The 14883-nt window shown below is 43.2% G+C and overlaps 1 protein-coding gene across 2 annotated transcripts in view; it reads right to left on the bottom strand.

Moving 5' to 3' along the window:
• LOC132824481 (uncharacterized protein KIAA2026-like) overlaps window positions 1-14249 on the bottom strand; it is a 97917-nt gene extending 83668 nt beyond the window's left edge. For both annotated transcript variants that reach the window (XM_060839057.1, XM_060839067.1), the window contains exon 1: window positions 13052-14249. In XM_060839057.1, the coding sequence (XP_060695040.1) occupies window positions 13052-13947 (896 nt within the window). In that variant the 5' untranslated portion in view covers window positions 13948-14249. The remainder of the gene's footprint in view (window positions 1-13051) is intronic.
• Window positions 14250-14883: the final 634 nt, after the last annotated feature.

Here is a 14883-nt window from a genome sequence, read left to right as displayed (position 1 = left end):
ACTTGGAAAATGGAAATATATTCTATACAGGAAACCTTCACCTGTAGATTGAACTAAAATTTAGTCACTATATTGGAGAAGGACCTAAGCAGAGATGGGGATAAAAATGAAAAGATGAGAAAGCAAAGTGCAAAGAAAGAGAGCTTATTTGGGAGCGATCTGCTTAAGACAGACATACAGTTACTAATGCATTTACAAAAACCCATCTATAATACAATACATTTGCCTTATGGAAGATACTTATGGAAGAAAAAGGTAGAATCAAACAGTTGCAGTTCATTGATTCACTTTAAAGTAATTGAGTTGATTCAAAACAATTATATTGGTGTATGAAACTGTGCCCCCCTGTGATTGGCTGTCATTGAGATTAACAGGATCTAATTTAAAGTTGCGCTCAGATTGACTATAGCAGAGATACAAATATAAATGTTACGAGGAACTTGTTTTTATAGAGTTTGAATAACTCAAGAGTGCTAAGTAGAAGGCAAGGATCCACTGGCTATACTTCTTACTCAATGGGTTGAATAATGAGATAATTTGCCAAGATTGGAAATATAAAACATGAGTTAGAGTTGACACAGCAGGTAATTAACTGTAATCTGACCATTTTAAAAATGAACATTTAAATAACCTGTACATTAACAATAAACAAAAGCAGAATTAAGCTTGATTGGGAAATTCAACCTGTCTCACGTTCTTTTTGCTTACCCAGTACTTCCACCAATCTCCTCTAATTACAACTTGCTAAATAAATATCCTAATTTAAGATAAAGTTCACGGTTCCGTGAAAATCCATTGTGATAGGCATTAGGTAAGAAAGAAAAGTTTAAATTGGGTCAGAACTTGATAAGAAATGAAACCAGCAAAGGAACATTAACTGCTTAAGAATGATTTTTTCACCACTATCTTTTCATATGGCTCCGGCATACAACCTGCCAAAATCATAAGCACACTGGAATTCTCTCCCAATTACATTAGGCTAAAACTCATATACTCAAAAAATCTAACAAATGTTATACATTATAAATTAACTGGCTACAATTTCAGAAGTGCAAATGAAACCGTAGCTACAACGTAGTATGAAAAAAAGTGACAATTTCAATTACAAAAATAAGACTGAGTACCTTCTAGTTGCACATTGACCAAACAGTATAAATCTTCACTCACCACCTTGTCCTCATCTTCATCTGATCCATCTCTGACTCCTCCCTTCCTCAACATCTATTTCCTGGGGGAGGGGCCTCAGAAATATCCACATTTTTTCCTCAATGGAGAATTCCCTGCTACTATAGTCAACAAGGCCCTCAGCCACGTGTGGCTCACATTTCTGCCATCACCCTGTTCCCTTCCTTCCCTTCCCCTCCTACAACAACAATAGGGACCCCCAATCCTCACTTACCATCCCACCACCCTCTGCATCCAAAAAGACTGTCAGCCAATTTCCATTGCCACCAATGGGTTACCACAATCAGACACATAATCCCCTCTCCTAAGGACACTGCTTGTCACTGGCCACTTGGGTGTTTCTTTTCTTCCTGGTGGTGGAAATTGAATAAAGATTCGTACACCTTATCTTTCACTGCAACTCACACCTGTACACACACAACATGGGTGCTGGGGAAAAAAATAGAAAAAAAAAAGTGTATCAGAGGTTCAGTTCACTCAGAATTAGCTCTTGAGGGAGCTGGACCAGTGTCAAGGACTCTTCCGTTTTTGTAAAATAAAAACTCCTCTCCTAAGGGCACTGCTTGTCACTGGCCACTTGGGTGCTTTTCTTCTTCCTGGTGGTGGAAATTGAATAAAGATTCGTACACCTTGTGTCTTTCACTGTGTCTCATGCCTGAACACACACCACACACACACACACACACACACGGGTGCTGGGGAAAAATAAGCACTATCGGCGAACTGCGATAGTGTGGGGAAAAGAAACAAAAGTCCCCTCTCCTCCTTTATTGCACAGGGACCATTCCCTCTAACACATGGGCCTCTCTTCCTCCATTCCCAACACCTTGCCACAGCCTCATGGCACATTCCTATGCAATCACAGAAGTTGCAACACCTGCCCATTTACCTGCACACCATTCAAAGCTCCAGACACACCTTCCAGATGAAGTAGCAATGTACTCCATACTTCATTCTATTATAGATGCTGTTCACAGTTTAGTCTCCTTTTACATTAGGGAGTTGAAACACAGACTGTGTGACACTACACACTGTCTGTAAAAATGACCCAGAGCTTGCAGTCGCCTGCCACTTCAACACATCATGTTACCTTTGCAGGTATGTTGCAGTGTTCCATTAAGCCTCAGCTTGAAGAACAGCATCTCATTTTCTACTTGGGGACCCTGTAGTGTCCAGGACTCAACATCAGAACTCAATAATTTTGGAGTCTGATTCTATCCTCAGAGATATTTTACCCATATTCCCAATCCTGTTAATAACATGGAATGCTTTTAGAACAGCCAACCCATTTTCATTCACTCTCAGGCATATTATTACATTGCATGGTTACTTTCAGCCCAGATTACTCATTCTCTGTTACACTCTGCTCTCATTTTCACTTATTCAGATTCTCCTATATCCTGACCTGTATTTACCCCTTTCATATCTCACTCTTCCTCACAGTCGTTGGAATCAGTCTTCAGCTAACCATTCACCTCATGTGCCCCATTATGCACCAAACCTTGTCTTCTGCCCGATTACCAATTTCTGCTAGCTGCTTCATCAGACTTGAAACATTAACTTTACCTTCTCCCCACAGATGCTGCCACATCTTTCGCCAACAATTTCTATTTTTGTTTTAAATTTCATCTTTACCTACTACTTTGCAATTGCAGTTTAAAAACAAACATTGACAGTAGGTTCTTGCAGTAAAGGGAAAATGTTTCCATTTACAAAAAAAGTAGAGAGCCAGAGGAGATATATTTAGAATGAGTAGTAGAAGAGTCAAAAGATGATACGATGAAAAATGCCTCCAGACAGCAAGTGTTAAGGATCAGGAATGGAAGGTTTTTCACTATAATGTATGGAAAGTCAACTGTAGTTTTCAAAGGAAAACTGGATCAGCTACTAAACAGGAAAAAAATTAGATTCTGTGATTAAGCAACAATTTAAAAAAAAATGTGAGTTCAGATTATATAGTAAATTGTGAATAGCAAGTTGCATTCTTCATAGATACTATTGATCATGATTTGGGAGATGTTGGTGTTGGACTGGGGTATACAAAGCTAAAAAGCACACATCAGGTTATTGTCCCAACAGGTTTATTTGGAAGCACTAGCTTTCGGAGCAGCGCACCGAAAGATAGTGCTTCCAAATAAACCTATTGGACTATACCTGGTATTGTGTGATTTTTAACTTTGATATTATTGATGTTATAGTTTACATATTTATGTCAGTCAATAAAAGCAGAACATTAACCATTAGTAGTCCTGAAATGACAACTGTAAAAAATTTGCATAATAAAATAAAATTAGAACTGAGTTTAGGATACACAATTGAATCTTGCTTCAACTGATAAATAAAAATACAAGAAATAGAAATACAAAAGATAGCTAAGACTGTACCAAACTTTAAAGACTGAAGTGTTTCAAGGTGAGACATGAAACTGCGACCTAAAGGTTCAAGCAGTGTGAAAATAACAATGTATATTTCTTGCTGTGCGTTTTAGCTTCGAACACAGATCAACACAAACGTATTCAAATTTTTTCCCCAAATGTTATCACTGACACCACTGGTCAAGAAACATCACTCTTCAGCATTACAGAAAGAACAACTTTTATTATGTCACATGGTATAAATTGCTTTCCATGTGATTGTACCTGTGCCTCAATGGATTAACAGATTAGGTGCAGTTAGTTTGAACCAAACAATGAAGAGTCAAAATTTATTGCTGCTCTGTGTAAAGTAGTAATAAGAATGCATGGATTTGCATCCAAAAAATGAAAGGTGCAGATAGCGATAGCAATAAAATTGGCTTGGATTACTGCTCTTGATTATGACAAAGTTGTCTCAATGAAATAAATGTACACAAATCAGATCGGGACAGATTTGGCAGCATTAAGACATACTTTCTCCCAATTCTTGAGTCTCCTTCAAATATTAACTAGCTGGAGGTGAACCCAGGAAGGATAGGGAACAGGCAGTTGGTGAACTTTATACGTGCTCCAGATTTCAGAAAATGGGACAACAAAAGTAAATGTTACGAAGCGATGGAGACTCAGTGGCCAAATTTTTTTTAATATAAAATGAAGAAATAGGGAGGTCTACTGCCGATGGATTATTAATCCAGGTTAACATTCTGCCAAATGGGCTCAAATCCCTACGAACATAAAAAAAACTGCTAGAGTTAAAAGGTGACTATGAAAGCAGTGTAAAGAGTCATAAATATCACCTGGTTGACCAATAGCTTTCAGGGAAAGAAAACTGCCATCATTACTCAGTCTGGCCTCAACACCACTTTAGACCTATAACAAATATGGTTAACTTTTAAATATCCTAACAAACTAGTCTTACCAAACTGCTGAAAGTCTCAAAAGGAACAAAACCTGGTGGACCACCAAATTTAGACCTAGGCACTAGAAAGAACAGTGAACTCAGCAATATATTCCTGTTCAATACCTGAGGGCGAGTGCTAAAATCTTGACAGTCGTACAGATGGAATCATACAGTCTAGAAAATGCCGCAAGTATCATCATCAAAACCTCAGGGAACTTCCCACCCTTAATGGCAGCAACTAGCAGAGTCAGGAGAGTGTGTCCTCAACATTGACATCAGGCCCCATCAAGTCTAATGGCATGAGATCAAACATAGGCAAGGAAAATTCCTGATTACTGCTGAACAAAGGACAGAATTCCTCCCGGTCCTCAGCTTCCACCCCACCGAACTCCAGATACACTCATTATCCTCCGCCGTTTCTGCCACCGACAAACAGACCTCACCATGTGGGATATATTTCCCTCACGGTCTCTGTATTCCAAAGAAAATATTTCCTCAGTGACTCCCTTGTTAGGTCCACACCCCCCACCAACCCACCCGCCACCTTTCCGGCCACCACAAGTAGTGCAAAACCTGTGCCCACAACTCCCCCTCCGCCCCCAACTCTGTCCAAGATCCGACAGAGATGTCCTTGTGCTCCCACACACATCATCTATTGCGCAGTTGCTCCCGATGTGGTCTCCTCCACATTGGGCAGTCAGGACGCCAACTTGCGGAATATTTCAGAGAAATCTATGGGACACATTCACCAAACAAACCCACCGCCCTGTGGTTGAACATGTTAACTCCTCCCCCCCTCCCTACCCCATTCTGCCAAAGACATGCAAGTCCTGGTCCTCCTCCACTGCCAAACCCTAACCACCCAACACCTGGAGAATAACACCTTATCTTCCGCCTTGGGACCCTCCAACCACACAGGATCAATGTGGATTTCACCAGCTTCCTCATTGCCACACCCCCCCACACCACACTATCCCAGATCCAACCTTCCAACTAAGCAAGACCCTCTTGAACTGCCCCACCTGTCCATCTTCCTTTCCACCTATCCACTCCACCCTCCTCTCCGACCTATCACCTTTACCCCCATCTTCATCTATCTACTGCATTCCCAGCTACCTTGCGCCCCCCCCCCAGCCCCAACCCCTCCCATTTATTTCTCAGCCCCCTTGTGCCACGAGCCTCATTCCCGATGAAGGGCTTATGCTCAAAATGTTGATTCTTCTGCTCCTCGGATGCTGTCTGACAGCTGTGCTTTTCCAGCAGCGCACACTTCAAACCTTATGGAGACGAAGTCCAATCTTCACACTACGTAAACCACTCCACCGGAATGTGTGGCACTTTCACTTGCTAAATGGGATAAACTTCGAACTGATTTATCAACTCAAATAGGCATCTATGGGGCACTGTGGACCATCAGTAGAATTTTACTCCAATACAATGTACAACCTAATAACACTGCACATTCCCCAGTCTACCATGACCATTAAGCCAGGGGACCAAACCAGATTCAATTAAAGAGTGTATGAGGGTATAGCAGGAACAGCACTAGACATACGTGAAAATGAGGGTGCCAATCTGACAAAGCTACACAACAGGGCTAACTATATGCCACACAATATTGGCAGAAAATAATAGAGATTCAACAGCCAATGAATCAAAACTAAACTCTGGTGGGGAACCCCAGCATATTAGTGCAAACAAGGCTCAGGTAATTGCAACAAAATTCAGCTAAAAGTACCAAGTGATCGTTCCATGTCAGCCTCCTCTGGGTGTTCCCAGCATCAGGGATGTCAGTCTTCAGCCAATTCGATTCACTTCACTTGATATCATGAAACTGCTGAAGACACAGTTAAGACTACAGGTGTAGACAGTTTTCTGGTAATAGTACCAAAGACTTGTTCTCCAGAATGTGCCAACGAGCCAAGCTGTTCCAGTACAGTTACAACACCGCCATTTACCCAGCAAAATAGAACATTGCCAAGTATGTTCTGTACTCAAAAAATAGGACAAATCCAAATCGAGCCAATCACAGCCTTATCAGTCATCAGTAAAGTTATGAAAGACGTCAGAAATATCAAACAGCATTTCTTATAAATAATATGCTCACTGATGTCACCAGGAGTACTCAACCAGTGACCCCATTACAGCATTGGTTTAAATAGAAAGATGTGAATTCCAGAGGCGAGACCATATTTGAGTGTGGCATCAGGAGACCTAGCAAAACTAAAGATTAAGAGAAGCAGAGGGCAACTCTACACTTGGAATCAGACCTCACAGAAAGAAAACTAGCTGTTGGAGATCAGGTGTCATGGCTGCAGAACATCTCTGCAAGTGTTCTTCAGGGTAGGTATTTGTATGGTTTTTAATACCCTTATAGTAATTAGAGTAGCCAACCTGTTTGGAGAAGTGATCACATCTCAAGAGTAGGTAGGATTTGAACTTATGGATCAAAAATAGGGACATGACCACTGCACCACAAAATCCTTTAGTTCCTCAGGGCAGGTATTGACTTTTTTAAAAAACTGTTCAGAGATGTCATTACACACAACTGAAGCAGATGGCACCTGAACCTGGCTCAGAAGGAGACACTAACACAAGAGCTATATAGTTCCTCAAGGCAAATACTGCACACCTGTGGAGCAGGCAAGACTTCCATCCATCAACAGGTTAAATGTGTTACCATTTAATCTGGTGTGAAGAAGTGTCCAAGATATAATGGAAGAGGGAACAAGTGATGAAGTTAGTTGAAGAGTTAATTAGCTTTGAGGAAGCTATATAAATGAGGAAAAAGTGAGGACTGCAGATGCTGGAGATCAGAGTTCAGAGTGTCGTGCTGGAGAAGCACAGCAGGTCAGGCAGCATCCAAGGAGCAGAAGAACTGATGTTTTGAGTATAAGCCCTTCATCAGGACTCATTTCTGATGAAGGGCTTATGCCCAAAACATCGAATTCTCTGCTCCTCGGATGCTGCCGGATCCCATGTGTTTCTCCAGCACCACACAGTCAATGTATAGATGAGAAGCAGTGCACAGTTGGACAAGAATTTTATGGAGTGGAGCTTAACTGAAATAAAGCTCTCACACACAAGGAAGGACATAAAAAGTGGGAAGGCAGTGATGATGTCACAACATTAGTATTCAAAATGTTCTTGGACAAAAACAGACATTGCTGGAGAAGCTAGGAGAAAATGAGGACTACAGATGCTGGAAAAGCACAGCAGGGCAGGCAGCATCCACAGGAATATCAATGTTTCGGGCATAAGCCCTTCATCAGAAATGAGCTGATGTTCCTGACCTCCAACCTCCTTGTAAATCTTTTCAGAACCGTTTCAAGTTTTCCTATAGTAAACATCCTTCCTATAGTAGGGAGACCAGAAGTGCACAAAGTATTCCAAAGGTGGCCTAACCAATGTCCTATACAGCCACAACATGACCTCCCAACTCCTATACTCAATGTACTGATCAATAAAGGAAAGCAAACACCTTCCTCACTATCCTATCGACCTGCAACTTTATTTTTAAGGAACTATGAACCTGCACTCCAAGGTCTGTTTGTTCAGCAACACTCAGTAGGACCTTAACATTAAGTGTGCAAGTCCTGCCCGGACTTGCCTTCCCAAAATACAGCATCTAAATTTAGCTTCATCTGCCACTCCTCGGCCTATTGGCCCATCTGATCATCAACCTGTTGCACTGAGGTAACATTCTTCGCTGTTTATTACACCTCCAATTTTGGTGTCATCTACAAACTTACCATGTTCACATCCAAACCATTTATATAAATGACAAAAAGTAGAGAGCCAGCAACGATCCTTGTGGCACATCACTGGTCACAGGCCACGAGTCTGAAATGCAACCCTCCACCACCACCTCTCTGTCTTCTACCTTCGTGCCAGCTTTATATCCAAATGGCTGGCTCTCCTAGTATTCCGTGTGATCTAACCTTGCTCACCAGTCTATCATGAGGAACTTTGTTTAATGCTTTACTGGTCCATATAAGATCACATCCACTTCACTTCCCTCAAGTTTCTTTGTTACTACGAGTCAGAGTTCTACAGCATGCAGACAGGCTTTTTGGCCCAAATTGGTCCATGCCGACCAAGATGTCCATCTATGCAAATCCATTTTCTTCAAAAAACTCAAGTCAGTGAGATGCAATTTCCTACAGACAAAGCCATGTTGACTATCTTTAATCAGTCTGTGCCTTTCCAAATACATGTAAATCCTGTTCCACAGGATCCCTGCCAACAACTTGCCCACCACCAATGTTCTTTGTTTTGCTTTATTAAAATGTTCTGTGAACACTGGTTCCAATGCCACAATAGCAGATAATGAAATTTGAATTCAATAAAAATTCTGCAACAAAGTTAACAGAAGGATAACCATGTAACCATTCTTGTAAAAGCCTGTCAAGTTCACTGATGTCCTTTGGGAAGGAAACCTGCCATCTTGACCTAGTCTAGTTTAGACGCGACTCCAAAACCACAGCAACACGGTTGACTCCTAACTGCCTCTGAGCAATAAATGTAGGCCTAGCTAGTGATAGCAATGAACAAATTTTTCAAACCTTGCGGTCTCCTTACATATGGTCACCTTTTGGAATGTAACAAGTATTGGGGACATTTGCTGACCATTGCAAACAGTGTATAGTTTTCAACATCATTTGCAACCCATCAGATATTGAAGCAGCCCATGGTCAAATGCAGCAAAACCTGAATAATACTTGGTTTAGTCTGAGTGGTAGCAAATAACTTGCATGCCAAATAAGCACAAGGCAATGACCAACTCCAACAGAACAGAATCTAACCATTATCCTGTGACTCTCAATGTCCATTACTATCACTGATTGCCCCACTATCAACATCCTGAGAGCCCTCGTTAATCAGAAATTGAAGTGGATTTGCCATATAATTACTGGGACTCGAAGAGTAGGTCAGAGGCTAGGAATCTTGCAGAAAAAAAACTCTCATTGTGACTCTTCAAAGCCTGCCCACTATCTACAAAGCAGGAGTGCTGCAATACTCCACGATTAACAACAGGTCCAAAACCCATCAAGACGTTGATGACATTCAGCACAAAACAGTCCACTTGATAGTGATTGCGACCACATCGAAAACCTACCTCACCACCAACTCACAGTAGCAACTATTTACAAGTTGCACTTCGGAAATTCACCGACATTCTTTAGATAGCACCATTACAACTTACAATCACTACTATCTAGGACAAGAGCAGTAAATACATGGGAACAAAAACACCTCCAATTCCCCTCCAAGCTACAGAGCATTCTGATTTGGAAATCTATCGTTGCTGTTCCATCCAAGTTCCTGGGTCAAAGCCTGACAAGTCCCTCCGCAACAACATGGTGGGTATACCTTCACCAAATCGACAGCAGTGGTTCAAGAAGGCAGCTCACTGCCATCTATGAAGGACAACCAGTTATGAGCAATAAAGGTGGCCCAAGCAGGGAAGCTGACATATCAAAAATGAATAAACAAGTTGATACTCTTCAATGCTAAATAGTGTTTCTTACCCAGGTAGCCCAGTCAAACTCAACAGAGTGTCAATTTGGGTTAAGTACTTTCAAACTACTCCAAAATTTATTGGCTAGTGTACAAACATTTATTTTACGTTAGGGTTTTCCAGCTAAAGAAGACATAGCAAATTTAGGATCAAGAGAAATAATTAAGTACACCGAGGTCTTATTCACATCAAATCCTAAATAAAAATAAAATTGGTAAAAGCTAAACAAAGGAAAGTAAGTCAAAAAATTAAACTGAACAAAACCAATTAGAATCAATGACTGAAATCTCAAATTTATAAGAAATGGACTATCAAAAGTAAATCTATCAAATGAAACCAATTATCTCAACTGAGGCCAGGAGAGAATGACCTGAAGAATAACTCTTCTTAATTATACAATAGGAACTGGACAAGATGACACAAACAATCAAGAGACCTCAAATATTCCACAGAACACCAACTTCCGAAAATTACAGTGTAAAGCTAAATACATCCTAATGTGGAGCGATATAGTTGCTTTCCCTTCACTGATGCTTAATCAAATGCTTGCATTTGCTTCCTAACAGCACAGCAAAAGTTCAAGAAAATGACTCACTACCACCTTCAAAGAGCAATTCAAAATTGGTAAATATTGGCTTTGCCAGTATGTTGCTATTCTATGAAAGAACACAGAAAATGCTTCTTGCACCTGCAAACTATTACAACATGTTCAGCAAACGTACAGCATGGAGGCTCCATGGTTAGCTTGATTCCACCCTCGGATAGCTACCCGTGTGGCGTTTGCATATTCTCCCTGTGTCTGTGTAGATTTCCTTCTGGTGCTCCAGTTTCCTCCCATAATCCAAAGATCTGCAGGTCATCTGGATTGGCTCGGCTAACATGCTAATACTATTCAGGGATGTTCAAGTTAGGTGGATTAGCCATGGAAAATGCAAGGCTAGAGGGAGGGGGGAATAGGGGTGGTGCTGATGCTGTTCAGAAGGTTGGTGTGGATTCGATGAGGTAAATGATTAAGGATTCTATAATAATAACTGCCTAAAGTTCATTCCAATAAGCAGGTGATGTAGTGTTCTTTGGACCAAAACCTTTTGCGGACACTGTTTAACATTAAACGGTTTCAGATTCCACCAATTGGTACTGAGGGTTGCACTTGTGAACCCAATTGCAGCATAGCAGTTGTGCAGAACATGCAAGTTAAATTGTCACTAAAATGCTCGGCAATAGGTATTTGGGGACAACGCAATACATAAACTAAATATGTAAGCCTCACTTAATTTCAGTATTAAACTAAAACAGAAATTGCATTATCAAACATGCATCTTTATTTGTAGAAAATTATATTTACATAATGTTTAGAGAAAGCCTATGCCATGAAGTAGTGACATGAATTTTGAAATTGACACAAATCAAAGCACATGCAAATTTGACACAGGGATAGGTATTCACACTGAAGCAGAGGGCTATGAATTAATTCTCATTCCAGAACATTACTATAAAAGCAAAAATTTTTGTGCGGAGAAACGGAAGACAGCATTCACACTTTAAACAGAATTGCCATTTGCTTGTTCGGGTGAATCTGAAACTTGGCATGGCATTTAAAAAGAACAGGGAGTTCTAGTGGTGCCCTGGCCAAGATTCCTCAAACAACCTCACCACATCATGTTAAGTGAATATATGACCGAGTGCAAACTGGCTGTTGTACCTCTACACCAAATTCACAGCCATGAGGCACAAAACTGTCCGTTTATATGCCCACCACAATAACAGTACTGTTCAAGGAGCAACTCTGTTTTTAAGATTTTATAAACTACCTTGTTTACCTCTTGGATTTTAGAAAAGCAGAAGTACCAAATCAGTTTACAATGTGCAACTATTTATAAGTTGTAATTGCAATAAGTGTTCCTTGCAAGGACCAAAGTTTCCAACAGAAACATTAATTTTCTTTTCTGCTTTAACCAGAATCTTGCTTCAGCCAGAAATTATGGCTTACATTTTGTTTACTCCCCTTCTGAAGATAAAGCAATGTAGTTGTCATTACTTCAGGATAAAAACAGTAAACAGAAAATCACTTGATATTCAGTGAACACATCAGGCAATTGCATATTTCTTTCTCAATACATCTGCAATAATTGTCCCCCACCCCTATAAGTGATCCAGAGTAAAGCGATACATTTGGGCAAGTGAACAGTTTAATGCCATCAGGTAACAAAACAGCTGCCTTCCTGTACCTGTTTGCTACAAAAGCTCCCACAGAATAAAAAGGCAGAGAATGAAGAATCCTGATGAAGGGCTCTGGCCCGAAACGTCGAATTTCCTGTTCCTTGGATGCTGCCTAACCTGCTGTGCTTTAACCAGCAACACATTTTCAGCTCAGATCTCCAGCATCTGCAGACCTCACTTTTTACTCTAATCCATGACAAGAGCCAGCTTTAGCAGAAGCCTCTCAGCTGTTAGTATTCACATGCTTCAATTCTTCCTGACCAGGAGATGTAAAACAACCCTTCCCACTGACCTACCAGTCAACTTGTACAAGAATTTTAGGATGGCTATCCAAGTAACAAAAATGAGGGTGAGTGGCATGGAAATCATAAAACATGGATGAATTCAGGAGAATGCCAGTGTTAGAACTCAGCAGATCTGGCAACATCTGTGGAAAGTGAAGCAGAGTTAATGAATCCAATAGGACTCAAGTGAAAGCCAATAAGGACTCCATACATAAACACTATTTCTCCTTCCATCAATGCTGACTGATCAAAGTTTTGTGAGCAGCTTGGTTTAAATTTTAAGACCCTAACATCAGTGCCATAATGCTTTAAGAAAAATGTCATAGATTTGTGTTTTGCCCTGTAGACGTCTGAAATGTGACTTGGCAATCTTCATACCCATCTATACCTTATCATCACTCAGCCCGTCTGGGATACCTTAAGATGGGTATGGATGTTGGGTAGCTTGTCTTTCCCTCTCGCGGGTACCCTAAAGTGGACAAGAGATGTTCAGGAAGCCAGAACCTTTCTCGCTTTCCCTGCTCACCTTGACAACAGCGTCAACTTCTGCTCCAGCATCATCTCCAGCTTCTGAGCCTGTCTAGAGAGCCAGTGGTCCACACCGTGCAGCCTGTAGCAGCTCTCCAGCATCAGCCTGAAGTCTGCCACGAACTCGGTGATGCCGCCGTACTGATTGCGCTGGAATTTCTCTTCCATGGTGTGCAGCCAGATAGGAGATGGCTGAAGAGGGTCGGTCGGCTCTCCTCCACCGGCCTGGGCGAACGGCGCCGTCAGGTTGCGGTGCTTGTCGAGCAGGAACTCATTGAGGATACGGCGGCCCTGCTGCACCTCGTAGGTCGGGTCGTCGGGTTCGTCGTCGTCGTCCTCCTCCTCCTCCTCCTCCTCCCCTTCTTCCTGCTGCTCGCTCCCGCCTCCGTCTCGATCCCGGTGCTGACGGTTCCCGAGCTCAGGGGCAACAGGTTCGGCCCCGGCCCCGCTACCGTCTTGCGGCCTGCCCGCTACCCCGTTCGCCTTGGGCAAGAGCCTCCCGCTGGCCGACCGCGTCCTGGGCCCTGTCCCCTCGACCCTTCGGGAGGGAGGCCGTCCGCCGGCCTCGGCCCTCCCCAGCGAGCCTCGGTCCTCGTCTAGGGGAGACCCGGGGACTGGCGGCGAAGGAGGAGGTCGGTCATCGTTGTCGTCAAATGCCGGGCCTTCATCCCGCGGGGGTGATGGTGCCACCACTGCGGCTGCGGCTGCCGCTCCGGCTCCGGCTCCATCTCCATCTCCTCCGGCGCCGCTCTGCTCCTCGCCTGTAGGCCTCGGCCTCTTGCTTCGCCTTCGACCCGACGCCTCATCCTCGGCCCGATCGAGCGCTTCATTGTCCCGTCGCCCGAGAGCAGCTTCGGTTGGGCTTCCATCACCTTCAGCCGCCGTCGCTTCCATCCCGTTGCCCAAGCCCACCCCCCTCCACCTCCGGGCCTTGGAGAGAAGCCGGGGAGGTGGTGGGGATGGAGGGGCGGTTGGATGGACTCAAGCCCCCGGAGCTGGGGTCTGGCTGCCTGCTGGCCTCCCTGTCTGTTTGCCTGGCTGACTGTGTCCACAGTAAGGGGGACGGGGTGAAGGGGATAAGGGTCTCCCCTGACTCGGCCTATCGCCGGCCACCCCCCCCTTGGACTCAGGATCCGTTCGTTGTCCGCTTCTCTTCTCACTGCGGGGCTCCGGCCTGGCCTCCTCTCGGGCTCGCAGTCCCGTTCACTCCCATTGGCCGGCGCCCCTGTGATTGGCGGCGGTACTCCGGATGGGAGCCGCACTCCATTGGTTGATGGACATTTGATTGACGGGGGACCGCCAGTGCGTGTGGGCTAAGAGGTCGATCACTTTTTTCAGGTTTGCTACCTGTGCTCAGGTGTCACATCCACATGTGCAGCACTGTATTCTCTCTGACACCACTGGTTGACTTGCGAAAGAGGAGGTTGCTTACCAGATCGGTAGGATTCAGTGACGGTCCTGTTTGCTGCAATAATCCATGTTCCTCTGGTCGAACAGACGTTTTACAACTTCTCTTATTACAATTTCCCCGTCTGTACCCTCCAAATCATTCAAATTTTATGCATTCTCGGCATGTGTGTTGATCTCCAGCTCTCCCCCACGCCCCCAAACTTTTTTTTTGGCAGTTAATGATCGGGCTGTCTTACGGGGCGGGTTGTTTTCTACGGCAGCTCAGGCTGCTTGATGAGCTGGGATCGGAGAAAATAGTTTTTGCATCACCTTTTCTTGACTTTAGGAGAGCGTCCGGTCTATCATCAGTTTCTGAGAGCAAGCTTTTAACTTCAGCTCTGGCTCCTTTTCATATGCTGCACGAGCATTCTTTTCCGAACT

Source organism: Hemiscyllium ocellatum, chromosome 2 (assembly GCF_020745735.1).
Source record: "Hemiscyllium ocellatum isolate sHemOce1 chromosome 2, sHemOce1.pat.X.cur, whole genome shotgun sequence".
NCBI classification, from domain to species: Eukaryota; Metazoa; Chordata; class Chondrichthyes; order Orectolobiformes; family Hemiscylliidae; genus Hemiscyllium; species Hemiscyllium ocellatum.
The sequence above is the reverse complement of the archived record's forward strand: the minus strand, read 5'-3'. Positions and strand labels throughout refer to the sequence as shown.